The following is a 22,284-nucleotide window of genomic DNA, read 5'->3' as shown; positions in this document are numbered from 1 at the left end:
GTTCAGCTTGATGTAGCATATGTTCTTGGAATTTGTAACCAGTCCAAGTGAATTGCTGTTTTGGAATTTTAATAGAGCTCATATGTTGAGCCCTATTGTACATTTTGTAAATATTACTAGTTTAGTAAAAGTGTGAAAGTAGTCAGTCAAGCGTCTGATTCTGTATAAAGCAGCTTTATCATCATCAATTCTGGATTTGATTCAGCTAAAAGAGACACTGGAGAGAAAGTGACTAGGACCAGGCCACCCGGCAGACTTCATGCCACAGTTAAGAATTTCAGCCCCATCTCTCCGGTCCTGGTCTGACTCATTGGCCATTCACGCACGTTTTGTCTCCTTTGCATTGTGTGTGCCTTCCCTTCAGATTAGATTCTTGGTTGCACACACATTTCCCCCTCTCCGGAACTCACTATGCCATCAGATCTGAGAATGTCCACAATTTCTGAAAGCTCTCAAAGTGCAACTTTTCAGGGAAAGCAAAGGAAAAGCAAAGGGAATCAACATGTGTTTTCCTTTCTTTGGGTTTTCTTGCTCCTCCAGCCCTCTTAAGGAGCAGTTCCTCCCAGACAGATTGAACAAGGAAGGGGGGGGGGGGTGTAGGCCAAGTGGCAGATCAGATTGGCTGTGGACACTGTGCAATAGGTTTTTCCCATTACAACAAAAATCACAGGAAAAACCCACTGCTAAGCTCACAGCTATGAGATGAGGCATACATGCAGAAATGGCCATTTTAATGTACTTATTTATTTGCTTTCTTTCTAGTCCACTGTTCTCCCTGACACACTAGCCACTAAACACTATCCCCAGTGGGCCCAGTCTTTTGCTATTTTCTTTTCCAAATATGGGAAACTGAATTTGCATTCTGATGCGCACTTATCTGGAGACAAATTCTCACCGCATAGCCATGAGATTTAGTCCTGATGAAACATGCCCTGATTGCACTGTGCAATGCCTTCTCCACCAAGCCCAATCCTGCATTTACTTAGAAATAAATTCAGTGGGTCTTACTCCCAAGAAAGCATGCCTCAGATTGCATCTTCAATGCTGGCATAGGCAGTGCCATATAGCGATCGGTTCATATATCTGATGAAAAGTTTTAATTAAAACAATTTGTTCAGCTGCAATCCCTGACTAGAAATCCATTCAAATAGAACAAATTGTAACCACATTGATGCTTGAATTCTAACAGTGATGAGACAGTGTACAGAGAGAAAATTATAGACAAGCAAGGAAATGAATGTTTTTCATAGATGCCCAAAACCACAAATAGAGAACACGAGAGATTTTGCATTACTCTAAAAAACTAGCAATAGAATTAATTTCACAATAGCTCATTAGCTTCTGGATTTCCCCATCCCCACCTTCTTTCAAGTTTGTGATGTTGACCTTCAAAGCTCTAAACACATCTTCAGGACTACCTCTCCCAATATATCAGGGGCGTACCGCCCACGGGGACATGTGCTGTCACATGTCCCCGGACCACCGCCATCTAATCACATGGGGAGGCCGCTAGGCACCGACTGGGTCCTTGCGCCCAGTCTCTTCTGCGGCATGGCGCCTGGCAGCTCCCTCCATGTCTGGGCTGCATTCACTGGCTTCAGGCAGTAGACCTGGATGCCTCGCCAGCTTTTGGGAGGTAGACTTGAGTGCTGTCATCAATCTGTTGCTCCTTCATGAGATCAGCAGACAGCTCTCTCTCCCCCCACTCCGTATCTAGGGAAAATGGAGCCAGGAGGGGGGAGAGCTGGGCTCCATTTTCCCTAGATACGCCTCTGCAGTATGTCCCCCCCCCCCCCCCGACAGACATTGCATCATCAAATAACAATCTACTGGTAGTCCCTGACCTGAATGATGCCGGCATTCTTGGCTCTGGCCCCTGCCTGCGAAGTGACATCTGGGCCCTGCAGGACCTGATGAAATTCTGCAGGGTAAGACAGCTGTTCCACCAGGTTTACGGTTGAGGCAACTACTGTTATACTATTCAACTGGCCACCCTCTTCTCCTCCCCTCTATTGTCTACATTGGCAGAGTTATTTTAATGGAAACTGATTTTATTTGCCATCTGGCTTTTAATTGTTGTCATGTATGGTTTTGTGTTCTGATTGTATTTTAAATGTTGAAAACCACATTTGTGGGACCTCAAGGGGAAGGGCTCAAGGAGAAGGGCTGCATATAAATATAATAAAACAAATCAATAAAACAAATAAATTTGCATGCATATGAGGGGAAACCCTTGAAAACCCTAAGGGGTCACTATAATAATAATAAGAAGAAGAGTTTGGATTAATATCCCCCCTTTCTCTCCTGCAGGAGACTCAAAGGGGCTTACAATCTCCTTGCCCTTCCCCCCTCACAACAAACACCCTGTGAGGTAGGTGGGGCTGAGAGAGCTCCGAGAAGCTGTGACTAGCCCAAGGTCACCCAGCTGGCATGTGTGGGAGTGTACAGGCTAATCTGAATTCCCCAGATAAGCCTCCACAGCTCAGGTGGCAGAGCGGGGAATCAAACCCGGTTCCTCCAGATTAGATACACGAGCTCTTAACCTCCTACGCCACTGCTGCTCCCAAACTGATCCCAAGTCAGTTGTGGGATCATTTCCCACCATTGTTATAATGTCCCATTCGATTCATAACCCCAAGTTCTGCTGCTGGGTCAAGTCTGGAAAATCTTCATTTTTGTAGACCCAACTGCTAGATGTTTTCAGGTGGCCTGATGAAGTTATGGCAAATAGCTTCCGCTGGCAACTTTTGTTACATTCATTCAACCTCTTGATTCAGTGACCTTCCGGCAGCTCCCAGAACATGACTACGTCTTATGTTCAGACAATTTCCTATTTACTGGAAGAATTGATTTTTGTGCATGCGTGGTTTATTATGCAATTATTGATAGACAATGTATTATGGATGTACATTTTTCCCCCCTTAGCACCATAAGGCACTTAGGGTAATCTTGTACAGTTTAGCAGACAAATGAAAATGTTGTCCAGGTAGCTTAATAGTGATAAATTGACTTAGCAGCTTAGCATTTATAGACCCTGAAGGCCTGTGTATTCACAGAGGAGGGATGTTAAGCCTGAAGAAATGCCTTCGTTTGATAGAAAATGTCAGGGCAGGGAGGAGAAATGACTGTCCCTCAGTTGGAGAACTGCTGGGATCACAGAGAAGTTCGGACAAGGAACCCTTTCGATACTTTGTCTCACAGAAAGATAGAACCTCAATGTTGAATTAATCTGTAGCCACTTCCTGGACCTTCTATGTATTGGAAGGAGGTGGTAGCTATCTTAGGAGACCAGGGGGGGAAATGATGAAATTGGGAGGTTTGAGTTTTGAAAAATACAATTAGTGGTGAAGAATCCCTTGGTGACCCCAAGCAGAACACAGTGAAAACCACTGTGATCACCCCAGGGATTCCAAAAATGGCACTTCTCCAAGTGGGTCAGAGATGGCCTTGCTGTGAGCCCATAAAGTCATTGTTTCATTGGCAGATTTTGGGTTCTGTTGAAGGGTAACCAATTTGGAATCGGCCCCACAAATCCATTCCACTAGAAGAGGTACTTCCTATCTCGTGGGAGGAAGCCTCTCTCCCCTGGACCTCTTTTGACACCTGTCCCTGCCTCTACTTGTCTGTTACCTTGGATCCTCTTCAAACACACATGGGTGTGGAAGTGGAGGAAGGGCAGTGTTTCTCCCCCACCCCCCACCCCCAACACACACACCGTCTGAAATAGGCTAAAGCTATTAAAATGAGTGCGAATCCAAGCCGAGGTCTGTGGGAGGTTCCTTTGTTCATTCTTGGCAAGTTTGTACAGCTGTCATCTCTACTTGACAGGGAGAATATTGGAAAGTTTGGTTAAAAGAGAGAAAGGGAAGGGAAAGGGAATGAATGATGGAGCACATCCTGTGTGGCCAACACAAACTGGTGAAGTGGTGCTTGCCAAACACCTTCCCTGATACACATCAAGTGTTTTTTACCAAGTGGGTGAGACCAAACAGGACTCATGCTCAGCAGGGCTTCTAAGAAGCGGCTGGCATTTCTGATTGGTTGTGTAGATTAAAATAACACACTTGGGCAGTAGCTGCCACCACCATGTTGATTTTATTCTCTCTCACACACCCAAAGTGTGGAAGACCACTGACTTAGTGTTTACACAGCACGTTTCAAGTATTCACAGTTTTCATATCCTTCTGACAGCCCTGTAAAGTAGTCCTTAGACTGTAGTTTGGGGGTGGGTGAATAACTGGCTAAATCTGAGACAGCCCAACTTTTATGTTTCTTGAATTTCAACAGAGATAAATGTAAGATACTACAAGGCAAGAAAAAAAATGAAATTCATACATACGGGATGGGGGACACCTGGCTTGACAACAGTACATGTGAAAGGGATCTGGGAGTCTTGGTACACCACAAACTGAACATGAGTCAGCAGTGTGATGCAGCAGCCAAGAAAGCCAATGCAATTCTGAGCTGTGTAGTGTCCAGATCGAGGGATGTAATTGTTCCACCCTGTTCTGCATTGGTCAGACCTCAACTGGAATACTCTGTCCAGTTCTGGGCACCGCAATTCAAAAGGATATTGGCAAGCTGGAACAGGCCCAAAGGAAGGCAGCCAAAATAGTAAAAGGTCCAGAATCCATGCCTTATGAGGAGCAACTTAGGGAGTTGGGTATGTTTAGAAAAGAGAAGGTTAAATGGTGACATGATAGCCATGAATATTTGAAGGGATTTCTTGTTGAAGATGGAGCAAGCTTGTTTTCTGCTGCTCTAGAGACTAGGACAAGGAGTAATGGTTCAAAGTACAGGAAAGAGATTCCACCTAAACAGTAGGAAAAACTTCCTGAAGGTAAGGACTGTTCAACAGTGAAATGCGCTGCCTCGGAGTGTGGTGGAGTCTCCTTCTTTGGAGGTTTTTAAACAGAAGCTGGATGCGTCTCTGTGCTTTGATTGTGTGTTCCTGCATTGCAGGGGGTTGGACTGGATGGCCCATATGGTCTCTTCCAACTCTGTGATTCTCAGCCCGTTCTGACCCTACAATGAAGCCAGGACCAGAAGCTGAAGCTTTTACTTCGGCGTTTGGAGAAGAGCAAGAGGTGAAACAGCTGCAGCGGCAGAGGAACAGCGCTCTGGCTGGCTCGAAAACTCTCCGTCACCTAATTGAGAATGAAGGGGATTTTGCTGGAGGTGTAGACAGAATAGGGGATTCCAAGCCTGAGCTGTTGTTTATCCTCTCCCAGCCTCTCTTTTGTCTCTCTCTAAAAATAAAAAAAATAACCGATGCAGATGGCGGGTGAAAAGCTTTGAGAGCTCAGGGGGGCTTAGTCGCGTAAGGCAGCCGCGTCTTTCCTCAGGCAGCCTCGCTTTCTCCAATTCTGGATCCGTCCCCTAATCAGCGCTCTTATAGCAGCATCAGCTCCATTCGGGGAACAGTTGGGAGGTTGTTAATCAGCGGCAGATCTGGAAATCCAATAAAGCCTTTGCAGTAATTAATAGAAGAAGATACAAATGTGTGTGCGTGCATGTGTTGGGGAGAGGGGAAAAGGCAGGGCTTTGGAAGAAATTAAAGTGAGCAAGATCTTGGCGTCCTTTATCACGCTCGTTCTCTCCCAGAAAGCTGCCTTGCTGCCTCTTGGCTTTGCAAGTGATCTGGGTTATTAAAACTATGATAAGGATCGAGCAAAACGAAGAGAGATTCTGTGACCCGGGGCTGGGAAGGGAGGAGGGAAGGTTATTTGCCTGGCGAATCGATGGAAATGAAAAGAGCTGGGCTCGCTAATGCTGGTAGCCTAACAATAGCAACTTGGCCTTTCTTGGCATTCAAAGAGAAGTAATTAGAGAAGGCCAATCGCGGGTGTGTAGCCAGTCACACTTGACGCGGCAGGGAGATGCTCCCAAGGAATACGTTTGCTTATCGTCGGGTTATGACAATCGGCATTAAGCGTTCTGTGTGTCGGCATTTACATCCAAAGGTCCCGCATTTGCTCGACACAACCAGTCCCCTTGACTGTGCTATGATCTGACTGAAGAACTGAAGGTGATAATAAGCTGCTTTGAGACTCCTTACAGTTAAGAAAAGTGAGGTATAAAATCCACTCATCTTCTGGGACAAGCACTTGTTCTTTCCCACATACCATTAGTTGAGGTTTTAGAGCAGGGGTCCCCAAACTATGGCCCGGGGGCCAAATGTGGCCCCCTGAAGGCATTTATCCGGCCCGCCAGCCATGGCGGCGATGGCTCCATTCATGTGCAGTGGGGGCTCGAGGGAGAGGAGGAACTGGCCCCAACGGCTGTTGATTGCAGTTACATGATGGCACCCCCCAAATCTCCATGAATTTTCTGACCCAGAGTTGGAAACCTTACATGTGGCAACGCCTGCTCCGCCCTTCCCTCTCAGCTACTCCATGTGTTGCTCTCAGGCTTTCTGTTCCGCCTCACTCCCATTGGCATCAGCCAGGCTGGCGAATCGCTCGCTGGCTGCTAGGGAGGAAAGAACCCAGGAAGATACCTGATCCTGGGTTAGATGGAATGCTTCATTGGGAAAGTTCTGCTTTTTTTTTACAGGGGAAGGTATTCCACAGCCTCCCCAACAATATTTGGAGCCCACCCTGTACTTGACATACTTTGGTCACTGTTCTAAAAATAGACCATGACAGAAAGGCTGAAAGGTGAAATCAAACATTTTACAATCATTTGTGCATAGGAATTTGTTCATAGTTTTTTTTAGTCCGGCCCTCCAACAGTCTGAGGGACAGTGAACTGGCCCCCGGTTTAAAAAGTTTGGGGACCCCTGTTTTAGAGTTTGGAACAAACAACTGTGAAAGCTTCTAATGGGCCTATGCTTTCAGGAGGTGCGAGTGACACCAGAGACAGGGGAAGGCGATCAAAAGGAGGAGCTGTTGAATCAGGGGTGTAATGCCCATTGGGCAAGGTGGGCAGCTGCCCAGGGCATCACCTTGTTGGGGGCACCAAAAATGCAGGGTTCGTTTTTGGGTATTTTTAGTGGTTTTCCATTTGTGGCCTGCAGGGGGTGCAGTTTTTAGGCTAGAGGCACCGAACTTTCAGAGTATCATCAGGAGACTGTCCTTATGGTACCTCCCTAGTTTGGTGAGGTTTGGTTCAGGGAGTCCAAAGTTATGGATTCCCAAAAGGGGTGCCCCATCCCCCATTGTTTCCAATGGGAACTTATAGGAGATGGGGGCTACAGTTTTGAGGGTCCATAACTTTGGCCCCCTTGAACCAAACTGCACCAAACCTGTGGGGTATTATTAGGGCAGTCGCCTGATGAGACCATGAAAGATTTGAGACTGTGCAGTTCAGTTCATGGGGGCCAAGGTTATGGACCAACTCAGGTTTTGCCCAGGGCTCCAGTTTGCCTTGTTACACCCCTGTGTTGAATAATGGGATCAAGAGTTGTCTGGAGCCAGCGCCGCTGGCCGGCCTGGATTTACCTGCCCCCATGTTGCTTACCATGGGGAGGCAGAGGACGCAGCTCCCCTAAGACCACGACGGCAGCAGCAATGGTAGCAGCAACGGCAGTTTCTAGTGATCCTGCGCAAGTGTTGTTTTTCCCTATTTTTGTTCATTTTAAATGAATCGGCTGTGATTCTCACATTGTGACGTCACAGCTTTGAAGATCTCTCTTTTTAAACAAAAAAAGAAAAACAACAACACATGCACAGGATTGCCAGGAAAAACTGACTTTATTAATAAATGTTATACACTTAAATGATGCGCAGATGAGCTGCAAGCCAAGGGAACCCTGTGGGAACATTCTGCAAATGGCGGCAACATGGAGCCTTCTGAAGAGAGATGAAAATGGTGGGCATGCGTTGCTCAGTGGGAACTGAAAGTAAGAGTTGGGCAGGGGGAGGCAGGAAAAGAACTCTTCTCCCTGCCAATGCTTTATGTGTCCATGCTGTGGCCAAAAAAAGCCAAAACGGTTCTTCTTCAAATGTCTGCAAGACGTTTTATTTGTGTTGTGCAGAAAGGGCCATAGGTCTAGGTTTTGTGTGTTGTTGTTACCAACTCCAGGTTGGGAAATTCTTAGAGATTTGGAGGTGGAGTCTGAGGAGGACGTGATTCGGGGAGGGGAGGGGAGGGAGCTCAACGGTGTTTAATTCCATTCAGTCTTCTTCTGAAGCAGCCATTTTCTCCAGGAGAACGGAACTCTGTTATCTGGAGATCAGCAGTAATTCTGGGAGACTGGCAACACTAAATGGGTGTTGGAGCCATGCCACTGAATGGAGGCACCTTTACACAGCAGCTTACATGCTCCGTGTAGGATTTGGAACTGGCATCTAGAACCAAGGAGAGCTCAGCACCGTTCAGGAGCAGGCCATTTGCTGCTCGGCGTGTGTTCCCACATATTTGTGCTGAGCAAATGAGATGAGGCACGGCGCCTTCTGTAAAGGTGCTGAGTCATAAGTGGCTGTGGGCGATACCTCCCATCTTCTGGCTGATCTCCATATGTCTTGCAGAACCTTTCTGCCTTGCCTTGATAGAGAAGGGACCTTCTCTGCAAGTCAAAGATTTAAGTCACTCACGGGAGTTTTTCCAGAGGCTGTAAAAAAAATTGAGTGTGTAGATTAGGCCCCCTGCCGATAACAGCGGTTGCCAGAGAGAGATTTTGCCCCCTCCTGCCCCCTCCCCAAATGCCGTCTCCCAGGGAACATCTCTCTCTTCTATTATTTAATAACACCAGCCTAGCACTTTGGAAATAGCGCTGCCGTATCTTCGCAAAGTGGTGTTATTATTTAATCCACATACTCACTGCCTGCTTAAAGCGCAGTCTGTGGAAGCTGGGGATTTGAACGCTTTGGAGGGTGGATGCTATGCTAATGCATCCCTGCTGAGCCCCATCTTTTCTCCAGACTCCACTAGAGTTCCCAGGTAGGGTTGCCAACTCCAGGTTGGGAAAGCCAATGCGATTCTGGCCTGTATCAACAGGAGTATAGTGTCTAGACTGAGGGATGTGATTGTACCTCTCTATTCTGCATTGGTTAGACCTCACCTGCAATATTGTGTACAGTTCTAGGCACTGCAATTCAAGAAGGGTCACCAAAATGGTAAAAGGTCTGGAACAGGGGTGGGCAATTATTTTTTCCATGGGGTCGCATAAGAAACAGAAAATATTGTGGAGAGCCGGGCCAAAAGGCAGGGGGGCAAGGCACTTTTGAAAGGCCCGCAGAAGCCGGCAGCCAAGGCAACCGGCTTCCGCGGGGCTTTCAAAGGCGCCTCGCTCCCCAGCATGGCAGGGGGGCCAGTCAGGGTCATCCGGCAGGCCGGATGTGGCCCGCGGGCCGTATAATGCCCAGGTCTGGTCTGGAATCTATGCCCTGCGAAGAATGGCTTAGGGAGTTCGGTATGTTTAGTTTGGTGCAGAGAAGGTGAAGAGGTAACATGATAGCCATGTTTAGATATTTGAAGGGATGTCATGTTGGCGAGGGAGCAAGCTTGTTTTCTGCAGCTCCAGAGACTAGGACCAGGAGTAATGGGTTCAAGGTGAAGGAAAAGAGATTCCACCTAAACATCAGGAAAAACTTCCTGACCATCAAGGCTGTTTGACGGTGGAATGCACTGCCTCGGAGTGTGGCGGAGTCTCCTTCTTTGGAGGTTTTTAAAGAGAGGCTGGATGGCCAGCTGAGTACTTCCAGAAGAACTCCAGGCCCCACCTGGAGGTTGGCAACGCTAAGTGGGGAAAAGGGCAGGCCAACCCTGTGCCACTGTTGGGCACAATAGTCACTGCTCTTTTTACGCAAAAAATCTCCTCAGGCCCATCTCTCTTTCTCCACCTGCCCTTGTTCTCCAGGCTGACGACGCACCCCGTGAAAACAGATGGCCTGTCAGAAAAAGCAAAGGATAATATCATTCACCCCGAATCAATAGTGCGCAGGCAATTTTTGCGTTCCCTAACGATAATGTGATTGTGTCCAAACTACCACTTAATCCTGCGTCTCATCTTGTTCTCCTCAGAGCCGCCTGCGTTGGAGAAGGCGTATTTAGTCTGGTTTTACTGAACCCTTAAAGAGCTGTTGCTCCAGACGCCAAACAGTAGCAAAAAAAAAAAAAATTTTCCTAGAGATCCTGACAAAAATCATAATTCTCCCCAGTCAGAATACCTCACAATGTTAGAGGAATGACAAGGCAATTATCATTATCCTGAAAAGTTTGCACAGGAAGGGGCTGTAAGTCAGCGGAGGCCTGAGGCTCCATCTCTGGCATCTTTATTAAAAGGAACTGAGGTAGCCGAGAAACACCTTTGTCTGCCGGAAACCCTGGAAAGTCGCATTAACCACACTGCCAGACTTAATAATGCTGAACTAACTGGAAGAATGGTCTCATTCAGCAAAAGACACCCTCTGTATGTTCTAAATTGGCTCATTATGTAAAGAAAGATTCTGCACATGTGGAGAACTTATCAGTCATGGGCATTAATTGCAGCTTAGAGACACTTAGGTAGATGCCCCCAAAGCAGTTGCTTTTAATGCTAGCTCAATGATACCTCAGTGAGAAAAAAACTGGACAGTCTATGAGCTTGTCTGTCCAGGCTTTAGGAAGTTTCTCCGTCCAATATGGGAGTGCAAAGTGCCATCAAGTTGCTTCTGACTTATGGCAATCCAGTAGGGTTTCCAAGGAAATAGGTGGATTGCCATTGCCTTCCACTGGTCAGGATGGAGCCTGACACCAATGACTGGGACTCACACCTGCCTGTGGGGAGGGGGGAAGTGTCTTCACTTCTCATATGTTAATAGATCTTTCCTATTCTTTCATTTTCTTTGATGCTTATAACTGTAGCTAAACTAGAAGCAACCCTGGCACCATCCCAGCAGGGGGAGGTGGCAGGTGGCTGGACATTTTCCTGCGCTGTCCTTGAGATGCTTGACCTCCAGACATCTTTCTTTCCATTGTGTTGTTGTTCTCACATTCCATGGGAAACAGGGAGGGGGTTTTATGGTGGGAATGCTAAGGGGATAAGAGCAACTGTACTTCCATAGCCCAACAGAATTGGCTTTGCCAAAGCCAAGTACTAGCTGGGTCCAATAAAGACTTCTGATCAACTATCCAGAGTCTGTTTATTGACTTCAGACCCCTGCATAATGACCCTCATATTGCTTGGAGGCTAAGGAGATCAGGCTAGCCTAGGTTAGCTTGGGCCAAGCAGGTCAGGGCTTTTTGTCGAGTAACCAATTACTGATGCAAAAGCTTTTTATATTTTCTTTGCCTTTTCCTTGGCCTTAGAGAAGTTACGTTAGCCTCAATCAGGTGTATGGTTGAGGCAGCCATGGTATCATCTCCCCCCCCCCCCTTCTCCATCTTTTCCATTTGGTTATTAATCAGTTTATCTATACCCCTTACAGGATTGTGGTATCTTGCCTCTTGGATTAAATAACTGTAATTGATTGGAATTTAATGGGTTTTTTTTAATCTTAGATTAAATGTTTGGGAGTAAAAACATTGCAGAACTCCATGGAGGAAATGTTTTATTTCCTGCCTCAAAACATTTTTAAACGTTTGTGCAGAAAGGGCTAAGTTTGGATTCCCCTTGTGCTCTGTTATTGCCAAGTCTTGCAGTTCTACTTTCTTCATCTACTCACTGAGCTACTGAAAAACACACAACTCTTTCCGCACCTCCTAAATCTCCTCTCTTGGCTTCCTTTTAGGAGTTTTCCCTTCAGCGACTGGACAGCCTTCTGGATGACCGAGTTAACATCTTAGGATTTTCTATTTTCAATCAGTCCCACGCTTTCTTCCAAGAGTTTGCACAGAGTCTCAACCAGTCTTGGCAAGAGAACTGTGACCATATACCATTTACTGGACCAGCGGTAAGTAGAAATATTCCTCCAGCCCTTATCTCAAACTTTAGGTAAGGCCTGTACTGGGAAAAACAAAGTAGTAAGCTTTAAAAAGAGGACCGGGGCGGCAAATGGTGAAGCATCTAGAATCTTATATCCCTTTCTGGTTACAGTCTAGATGATTTGCTCACCATGTTCCCTGCTGAGGCATTTGATATGAGTAGTTTACATTTTTTTTTTTAACTTTGCCCGAAGATCTAGAGGACTTATCCCCTATCTCGCTGGCAGCTTTCTAAAGGAAATTGCAAATGTCGGTACTTTGAAAGAAGAATCATAGATCCAGATGGCTAGATAGTTCCTGTTCTTCCTGACAGTTTTTAATCAGAACTCTGAAGCCAGCCAATACCGAAAATTTCATTCCCTGGGATTATAATGCAAATGTTCTCATTGCCATGGGCTGAATAGCTTTACAGGCAAATCATCACAGAATTGTTCAGTTAGATACCTGTGGTGGCATATGCATGTGGTAAGACTTAAATATAAAAATATGTCATGTGACTAGACAAATGGCCCTGTGGTGTTTGTATCCTCTAGACTGAACCTCAGGATCTGTTTGTAGCTTGTGTTTCAAATGTTATTCCATTCCGTTCGGTTTACATCGTAAGAAGCAACGCTGTTCTGAGTGACTCATTAGAGTATTCTCGACTTCCAAGAAGCTACTACCAGTCTAAATAGACAGCATGAAACTTGAGGAACCAGTGGTTTTGAATCTGCATAAGGCAGCTTCATGTGTTCAGTGTGAATTCATGAACCCCTTTAAAAGTATTTATCCCCTCGCTCATAAATGGCTTGTTAATGTCACTAGACTAAGGCCATCTCTGTTCCTTCCTCTGTGTAACATGTAGGAAAAGGAGTGCTTCTTACCTAGAAAAAAGGATTCTGAGTCCCATGGCAACTAGGGCTCAGCCCCGACAGTTGTGCTCAGTAAATTTCGGGTTTTTGAAAGCCAGAAATTTTTGATAGTAAAATGAAGCTGATGCTTGTCGACTTTGTTTTTTAAAATCAGTTTTGAGGGTTGGGAACAGAACATTTCTGTTCTTTCCACCTCTGCTTCTCAAGTCCACATGGACTTGTTCACGTTGACTTAGGAAATGGCAGTGGGGTCTAAGGAAATGAAGAAGAAGAAGAAGAAGAAGAAGAAGAAGAAGAAGAAGAAGAAGAAGAAGAAGAAGAAGAAGAAGAAGAAGAAGAAGAAGAAGAAGAAGAAGAAGAAGAAGAAGAAGAAGAAGAAGAAGAAGAGGAGGAGGAGGAGGAGGAGGAGGAGGAGTTTGGATGTATGTCCCCCCTTTCTCTCCTGCAGGAGACTCAAAGGGGCTTACAATCTCCTTGCCCTTCCCTCCTCACAACAAACACCCTGTGAGGTGGGTGGGGCTGAGAGAGCTCCGAGAAGCTGTGACTAGCCCAAGGTCACCCAGCTGGCATGTGTGGGAGTGTACAGGCTAATCTGAATTCCCCAGATAAGCCTCCACAGCTCAGGCGGCAGAGCTGGGAATCAAACCCGGTTCCTCCAGATTAGATACATGAGCTCTTAACCTCCTACGCCACTGCTGGTGGCAAGGAGTGGGGACTTCAACTGAATGCTGGAGTCTAGTTTCCAACAGGAACTCTCTCTCAGCCCTGCCCACAGTTCCAAGCCCAGTGGTGGGGCTGAGAGGGCTTAAACTGAATGTTGGACTCCAGCATCCAGTTGAAGCTCACATCTCCCAGGCTACTCAGCTTGGCAAAAATAAAACCCGCAAAAACCCCAATAAGGGTTTTTGGGGTAATTTGATTTTTACCGAACCACCACCCCAATGGCTGCACCGTTTGACTGAAATTGATCTTCCTTGCGTGGGAATGTATACAAAAAAGTGTGTGCGCACTCCCCAACCCAACTCTAAATGTTAACAGATAAATAGGCAAAACGCGACAAGCTCTTCTCTTTCACTCCTGTCCACGTGAAAGGTCACAGTGGCCAGAAGTGGACGAATTAAGATTGCTGCTTGCGTCACTGTTCCGTGTCCTTAAAATACCAAAGGTGACTGACATCTTGCTGATGCCTCAGCTTGCGCCAAGCCGCCACCGCTCGCTCTTGCTGTGTGCTCAAGCTGAGCTGCCACCCTCTCCCGTCACCATCCACCCGCTCTTTCAGCCCAGGGTGACGCTGCAGGTGATTCGCTGCTGCCAAGTCTTGCTATATATCTAATGCAACCTCTCTGTTGCCAAGAGCCTTGGTTGACAGCTGCTTTATAAATCCCGCTTGGTAATAAGGCCAAGGAAGCAGAAATGAAGCCTGATCTCTCCCCTCTAGCTTTCCTGTCATCTAATTCTGCTCTTCTGAGGATCTTGCCTTCGCAAGGCCCCACTGGGATTAATACACAGTCCTTTACAAGCATCTTCTTGGAGTGGTTCAGAAGGGTAGCTGTTTCTTGCAGTCCGGCAGATGTAAACAACAGTGTCCAGATTCCAGTTTTGAAAGAGCTAAGCAACTTTGGAGGAAAAAGTATAGAAGTTGGAGTGAAGGTGCTTAATCTTTTTACTGATGGCTCTTTTCCCTCTTGAAGAAGACAGTTAACAGAACAGAACAGAAAGCCTTTATTGGCATGTTAAAAGAACACCGCAGCTACAAAAGAAACCAATACAGCAAAACACATCCAATACAAACCCGCAAGACACATCAGTCCGTGTTCACATCTTCAACAAAAAGAAGGCCACCAATTCACATTACGCTGAGCCCGAACCACCCAACAACAAGCAAATTCTGTCTGAATCATACTGGCCATGTTTGTTATGATTACTATTAGCAAGAGACAGAAATTAAGACACATATTAAGTCTAAAATTAATATCGCAGATAAACATTTCAGAGCTGCTACAGAGGCATAAGCTGCATAAGAAGACAGTTTAGATTTATACCCCCCCTCCTCTTCTGTAAGGAGTTTCAAAGTGGCTTACAAACTCCTTTTCCCTTCCTCTCCCCACAACAGACACCTTGCGTGGCAGGTAGGACTGAGAGAGTTCTGAGAGAACTGTGACTAGCCCCAGGTCATGACAGAGCGTGCGTTTTATCAGCGGAAAGGTGCGTTACCAGAAAAGATAAGTGCAGTTGAAGACGGCTTGGCACAGCAGACAAATAACTCCACCACACAGTAGCTTCACTTCAAAGAAGGAATTTTACTTACAGGTGCAAGCTATATACAAGTGAACATCAGAGAACAAACCGGCAGCATGCTTCGCAGTAAACATATATCCCTAACAGCTAATGTGCACAGATAGTGCTCTACTATTATACAAACACTGCCCAAGCACAGTGAAGGCCACAGCACCAGATCAGACTGGTTTGATTCAGTTACACCAGGCTTTTGCCAACTGACTCTGGCTGACAGGTGCTGTCATCCAGATCTTCATGATCTGTGCACAAGATGCACACCTCTTTATTTTGATTCCCTGACAGGTCACCCGGCAGGCTTCATGTAGAGGAGTGAGGAATCAACCCCAGTTCTCCCAGTTAGAGTCCACTACTCTAAACCACCACACCATTCTGGCTTTCCAACAGCCACAACTACATAATCTCAGTTTCCGTGTGGATCTTTCTGGGTTATCAAATATCAAGAGGTGGGTGAGGACCAAAAGTGAACATGGAAGATCCAGAGGGGACCCCCTGCCCCTGTAAGTCAGAAGCACATGGCAGATAGGAGCGAGGAAACTAATCCAGTTCACCAGATAAGAGTCCACTGCTCAGATGGAGGAGTGGAGAATCAAACCTGGTTCTCCAGATTAGAGTCCACCCGTTCTTAACTACTACACCACAGCTGGCTCTCGAGGTCAATCCCCCCACCCCCAGCTGTTATCCACATAGGGTTTCAGATTAGTAAGGACCTTCAGATGTGGATATAAAACACCACATGGGCAGAAAATATCTCAGACAGGTGATCTTGAGAAGGAAAATATTTTGAACGGAATAGATGAAGCGCCCTTTCCTACTGATCCTCTGCTTTAAATTCGCTCCTCCTGCATGGTTGTTGCTCTTGGCCCTGGGGAATTTTTACACATTAGCTTACATCACACCTCACTATGTGGCTGTCCCAGTTATTCATATGAATGTGACATTAACTGTTTTGATTTGTCCTGAAGGACTTCTCGGATATGTTGTTTATGGAAGTGCTGGAAATTATTAGCTAAAGATCCCTAACTTCTTTTTACTTGGACCTGGATGGCCCAGGCTAGCCGGATCTCATCAGACCTTGGAAGCTAAGCAGAGCTGGCCCTGATTAGTACTTGGATGAGGACTTTTCAAGGAAGTCCAAGACTGCTACACAGAGGCAAGCAATGGCAAACCAGCTCTGTTTGTCTCTTGTCCTGGAGTTGCCACAAGGCTATGGTTTGACAGCTATGGTTTGACACTACACTCAGTGTAGTGGAGAGCTGGGTTTGATTCCCCACTCCTCCACTTGAGTGACAGAAGCTTATCTGGTGAACCAGATGTTTCTGCACTCCTACATTCCAGCATTCCTGCTGGGTGACCTTGGGCCAGTCACAGTTCTTTGGAACTCTCTCAGCCCCACCTACCTAGTAAAGTGTCTGTTGTGGGGAGAGGAAGGGAAAGGAGCTTGTAAGCCTCCTTGAGTCTCCTTACAGGAGAGAAAGATGGGGTATGAATCCAAATTCTTTCTTAACCTCCATTTGCCAATGGACATTTTTGTGGGTTAGGATTGGACACAGAGTCATGTTTGCATATTTGTTCTCCTCACCCATTCTGTTGAATTGTACTGAATACTCTTGAGGGAAAATTGCAAGGTGGGGGGGGTGTCAATTTCCCCCCCTATCCACAGTAACCACAAACACTAGGTTTGGGAGGAATCCTATTGATGTACACTTCTATGTTCCCAATATCTAATCATCATGAGAAAAGAGTTACAATAAGGAGGATGAGTTGGGTTTTATACCCTGCTTTTCTATACCTTTAAAAGAAGTGTCAAAGCGACTTACAAGCTCCTTTCCCTTCCCCTCCCCACAACAGACACCTTGTGAAGTAGGTGAGGCTGAGAGAGTTCAGAGGGGGCTTCAAATGGAAGAGTGGGGGATCCTTTGAGCTTAGCCTTATCTGTGCCAAAACTCATTTAAAAAAACATGTATGTACACAAAGGGCTAGTTTTGATGTTGCAGTACATGGGTGAGCTTGTCTAAGGATTCCCAAACCTGTGAAGCAATGTAATTTCACAATCACTGGACTTAAAAGAAGAGTCCCAGCACTGGTCGTCTCCCTAAATTGGGAGATGCATTCTGTCCTTACCTCTTGGATTCTTCTCACAGTTCCATGGAGTTAAAAGATTATCAGAGTGAAATCCCCAGAGTGCAGTGAGTGAATCCCAGTTGGGACAGGGGTGGGGGCATCTAGTCAGGCCTAGCTGAAGTTTCAAGCAGAGATAGGAAACAGGAAGATTGGGGCAGGGGGGCGGGGTGTGTGTGTTGCCTGTCATTGTAAATTGCCACGGGTTTCCTTGGCATTGGCACAGCAGGTGTTCTGATCCCACTCCGTGATCTGTTTTTCACAGTAGCCTGTGAGGCAGACATCATGAATTCTAAAGCCTCCAGGTGATTGTAGCAGCAGCTGTAAGAACTGATAGCTACTAGTTCCTGTAGGGGAGCCTTCTCAATGCTACGGCTTGCTTGCTAAGGGCCAAAATAGACATTATTCTTGGGATTCTGTGTATAGAACTCTGAAGCTCTTTTCTTTTTTAAACAGCACCTGGAACCTTGATTGATAGCATGGCTGCAGTGCGTGTGTGAGAGAGATTTAACCCTTTCCCTACTGCCACCATGTTCCCAACCTGAAACTGATCTATAGAGTTGTTGATTGACTTGTTGGGACCAACATAAAGCCATCATATTTGGGTGGAAGTGTGGGTGGCTGTTTACAGGCTGTTGTGTGAACTGGACCAGAACATCCACTTCAACACCCAAAGCACATATTTTTACTTTGAAGGAACCATTCTTCTATCTCTTCAATTTATATGCATGATCTGCATATCATAAGGAAAGCTGAATTCGATTTAGATGAAGACGGAGAAAAAAACTGGAGGGAGGAACATTGAGAATTTGAGGAAGATCTAACATGAGATGGATTAACTATATGGAGAGAGTCACGGCTGTCAGTTTGCAAGACCTGAGTAACGCTGTTAATTATAGGACACTGATTCACCATGAGACAGAAGCAACTTGACCACACTTAACACACACAGAGGAACCATCCAGTACCAATGACAGAAGCGCTGTTCATTGTATTCACACTGGGAATTGTTTCCTGATTTTGTCATGTCAGACTCATTGTGCCAATGAAGTTTTAACATAGCATATATCTCTGTCTAGAGACCTGTGGATTTGCTAGTCTCCCTTGGAAAAACCGAACCACCTCAGAGAGCTCTGAGCATCAATGCCTGGCAGCTGGGTTTGGCAGGAGGGCCACATAAGCCACGGAAATCCCCGGCTTCCTTGTGATAAAGCGGCAGAGCATGTTTGTGAAGGGAGGAGAGGAGCTATTTGCTCACAACACCATTCTAATTAATCACATTGCAAAGAAAGGAAATCAGAGAAAATCATTAAAATTACAGATGGCTAGATTGGGTAATTAGAGTGTAGGCTAAAGCAGATGTTTGCAATTAGCTGTTTATTTCATTGACAGAAACCCTGATTGTATCATGAGATTGGGACATATTTAATTCTCCGTGTTAGGTTTATGGGCAAAGATACACAGGACATTGTTCCAGGGGTGATAAAAACATATTTAAAATCCTGCCCTTGAGCACTTCAAAAGTTTTGTCCTGGACTTGCTGTGTAGTCCAAAGGTTATTAGCATTTGGGTGCAAATGTTCTATTTCACCTTGCTTCATGTTTACCATTTGCCCATCCAGGGACATGCCCGCAGTTCCTTACAAGCACCTGTCACATGGGTCTCTACTAATGCTAGGGCAGATTGAATCAGTCATGCATGTAGATCCCAAGGGTTGTCTATACCTCATGAATGGCACTTGAACATGTGAAACTGGTGCATGTTGCAAACTGATACTTGAGTCAAGGAGCATGCAATGCCACCTCCCAGGTATAGACATGATGCACCAATTCCAAAGTTACTTAGTCCTCTAGGACTAAGCTGCTCTAGGACTATGTCCTCTAGTGTAGAGGTATCCTAGATGGTGCCCATGGGAGCCTAAAATGTGTTTTTAGAAAGTGGGCAGGGCTAGGTAGGGTTAGTGATTGATGACTGGAGATTCTATTGGCTGCATACATATTTAAAAATACTGCTTTGGATGCAGCTGCCATGACAGCACAAGAATCCTCACTGTGTGACTTGAAGGTACGTTGTAGCAGCCATTCTTTGGGGCTAGCTCTGGCTCCCATAACAGCCATTTTGTAGCTGCGTCTACCATGCTGTGTGAGAATTCCACAAAGGGGTCCACAGGCTCAAAAGGATCAGGTCCCCCGATCTATTATTTAGTTAGTTAGTTTTGGAACTTATACCCCATCCTTTATGGAGGTCTCAGGGTAGCTTACAAAATTGAAAACAGCAATAAAAACTACATCAAATAGCTCAAGATCATATAAAAACAGCATGAAAACACCATAAAACAAAGCACCAGAATACAAAACTGAACAGTAATAACACAACAATAAAACAGTAATTGAACAGTAATGAAACCATAATTAAAACACCATTAAACAAACTTCCAAAATAGTACCCACCCGCAAACTCTCCCCCACCCCAGACCAGCAGACTCTAGTGGTTAGAGGGGTTGTACATCTGAATGGTCCATTCTGTTCTCAAATGCTTCCATCTTTTTCTTTAAATTTGAGGACAATCAACTGATTAGCATTGGTGATGGCTGGCTTGGACCTTATTTGGCATGTGATTATTCCAAAGGCTGAGTTTTATCACTGATACTGTTGACATCTATGTGAAACTGCTGAAAGGGACCATCTGGAGACAGCTATCGACAATGATGACTCCCAGCTCTACATGTCATCAGTTCAGCATCCAAGAGCCGAAATGCGGGTTCTGAATCAATGCCTGGAGACAGGTGGTCAAGTGGATAAGCTGGTTGAAATCAAAATCCAGACAAGACAGAGAGCAGTACTAGTAGGCAGTCCAGTGCTGTGGAGAGTGTGATACAGAGGGGGACAGTTTTTTTGACCAAATTTGGTTAGGTCTAGGGCTACGGTTACCAACCTCCAGGTGGGCAGGGGTGTATCTACAGTAAATAGCGCCTGGGACAAGCAGTGGAATTGAACACACACACACACACACACACACCCATGGCAAAAGGCAGTGAATTAGCAAAGAGTCAGAAAGACCTCCCCCCACCCCACCCAGGTCATATCTATGGGAAATCGTGCCTGGGGCAAGCTCTCAAATTTTGCCCCCACGTGACTAAATAGCCTCCACCCGGGGATATTTGACCCCATATGTTCCCATGGGCGGTACACCACTGCAGGTGGGGCCTGGAGATCCCAGAACTACAATTCTGATCTCCAAGCAATAGATTGACCCTGGAAAAAATGGTTGCTTAGGAGGGTGCAGTCTATGGCATTGTCCCCCACTGAAGTCCTCCTCTCCCCAAACCCCACCCTCCCCAGACTCCACCCTAATTCCTAGGAATGTCAACCTGCAATTGGCAAGCCTATGTTGGCTCATGGATAGAGAAGTAACAGTGCTGGACAGAATCTCATTTACAGCTTTTCTTCAAGAAGTGTGTAGGGTTTCCACATGAGTACATGCTTTTGTACTTCTACAATGCCTTTTTAAGTGAGTCTGCCCATAAGGGCAACTTGGAAGCTGCTAGATGTGTAGAGGGTGACCTCCAACATGTTCCGCAGCAAATACGCTGTCGGCCAATTAACTCCTGGGTCCAATCCATCCCTGATTGTGGTCTGCATGTCTCAGAGATCACTTTTCTGCAGATGGCCCCAGCCTCTGTTTGCATTTTACAAGGCAGGCCCTGACCCATCAGTGGTGCGGAGGAGGAAGGGGACTTCTCGTTTCATTGCTTTGGGTTGTTAAGCAGTTTCCCGCCACTGATTTTCAGGCAAGGAATAGCTTCATGGCTCAGTTTCTTCAGCTTAGATTTCTAGCAAAGATATTGGGCAAGAGACAACTCTCCCCCACCCAAACCTCCCGCCAAAGCTATATTTTTACACTATGAGATAATCTAGCTCTTTGCTTTCCAGATTTGTTTTCCCACTCTTATATTTCTGCTGGGTGACCTTGGACTGATAATAGTTATCTCCTACCTCAGCTCCACCTACCTCACAAAGTGTCTGTTGTGGGGAGAGGAAGGGGAAGGAGTTGGTAAGCCACCTTGAGTCTCCTTACAAAAGAGGGTGGGGTATAAATCCAAACTACTACTACTACTACTACTACTACTACTACTACTACTCTGGGTGACCTCAAGACAGAATGCTTTGTTGTGAAGATAAAATGGAGCTGCAGAAGAGCTCAGGGTTGTGAAGTCTCCTGCTGTGGTGAGAGATCTCCTACCAGAAATGCTCTATCCCAGTGATGGCGAACCTTTTTAAGACCGAGTGCCCAAATTGCAACCCAAACCTCACTTATTTATCGCAAAGTGCCAACCCGGCAATTTAACCTGAATGCTGAGGTTTTATTTTATAAAAAACCTGTTGGCTCCACCCACTCGAGCAGTGGCCTCACCCGCTTGAGCAGGGGCCAGCCTGCTCTAGCCTACAGCAAGTCTCACACGCACCGCTCTATGCCTCTCTAGCATCTCTGCCTCCTCTGCACCACCACCACCACCCCGGGCAGCAGCCACCCGGAACACAGGCACCAGGCCTGCCAGCCGAGTCCTCCCTGCTCACCATTGTGCACGCATGTTGTGCTCAATGGCCCAGGCCAGCCTACATGAGTGTGTGTGGGGGGGGGTGATTTTCCGCCCCCCACATGACGAACTCTGTGTGCACGTGCCCACAGAGAGGGCTCCGAGTGCCACCTCTGGCACCCGTGCCATAGGTTCGCCATCACTGCTCTATCCCCATGACTGCCCTTTTGGAAAGCAGAATATTTTGTAAGAAATTGCCAGTTTTGCACATTACTTGATGACTCTTCCAGGAAAAACATGGAAGCTGTGTTGCATTGTACTAGGAACTTCTGGAAAGTCTATGGTTTCACCACAGAGTTGCCAGTGATGTGACATCACTTCCCTTTCCCCCCAGAAGTGACATCATGCTGTGTGCAACACCAGTACCCCCTTTGTGTCCCTGCCCTCCCATCTTCAGCTAGGTGCCAGGTATCAACTGGCAACCCTACCTGAACTCCTTGGAGGTCAAGGCAGGATAGGAATGTAAAAAAATTGGATGGTAGATTAGGATAAAGTCCAGGAAAAGTGGGACTGAATTTAAGAAATCAGGAGGAAAGGGAAATACTAGAAGGTTTAAAAAATGCACAGAAATCA

The 22,284-nt window shown here is 46.1% G+C and overlaps 1 protein-coding gene across 2 annotated transcripts in view; it reads left to right on the top strand.

The window, feature by feature from the left end:
- GRIK4 (glutamate ionotropic receptor kainate type subunit 4) overlaps window positions 1-22,284 on the top strand; it is a 449,540-nt gene that overhangs the window by 341,621 nt on the left and 85,635 nt on the right. For both annotated transcript variants that reach the window (XM_048512834.1, XM_048512833.1), the window contains exon 8: window positions 11,655-11,816. In XM_048512834.1, the coding sequence (XP_048368791.1) occupies window positions 11,655-11,816 (162 nt within the window). The remainder of the gene's footprint in view (window positions 1-11,654; window positions 11,817-22,284) is intronic.

This window comes from Sphaerodactylus townsendi, linkage group LG12, assembly GCF_021028975.2.
Source record: "Sphaerodactylus townsendi isolate TG3544 linkage group LG12, MPM_Stown_v2.3, whole genome shotgun sequence".
NCBI classification, from domain to species: domain Eukaryota; kingdom Metazoa; phylum Chordata; class Lepidosauria; order Squamata; family Sphaerodactylidae; genus Sphaerodactylus; species Sphaerodactylus townsendi.
This window is presented reverse-complemented; position numbering and strand designations above follow the sequence as displayed.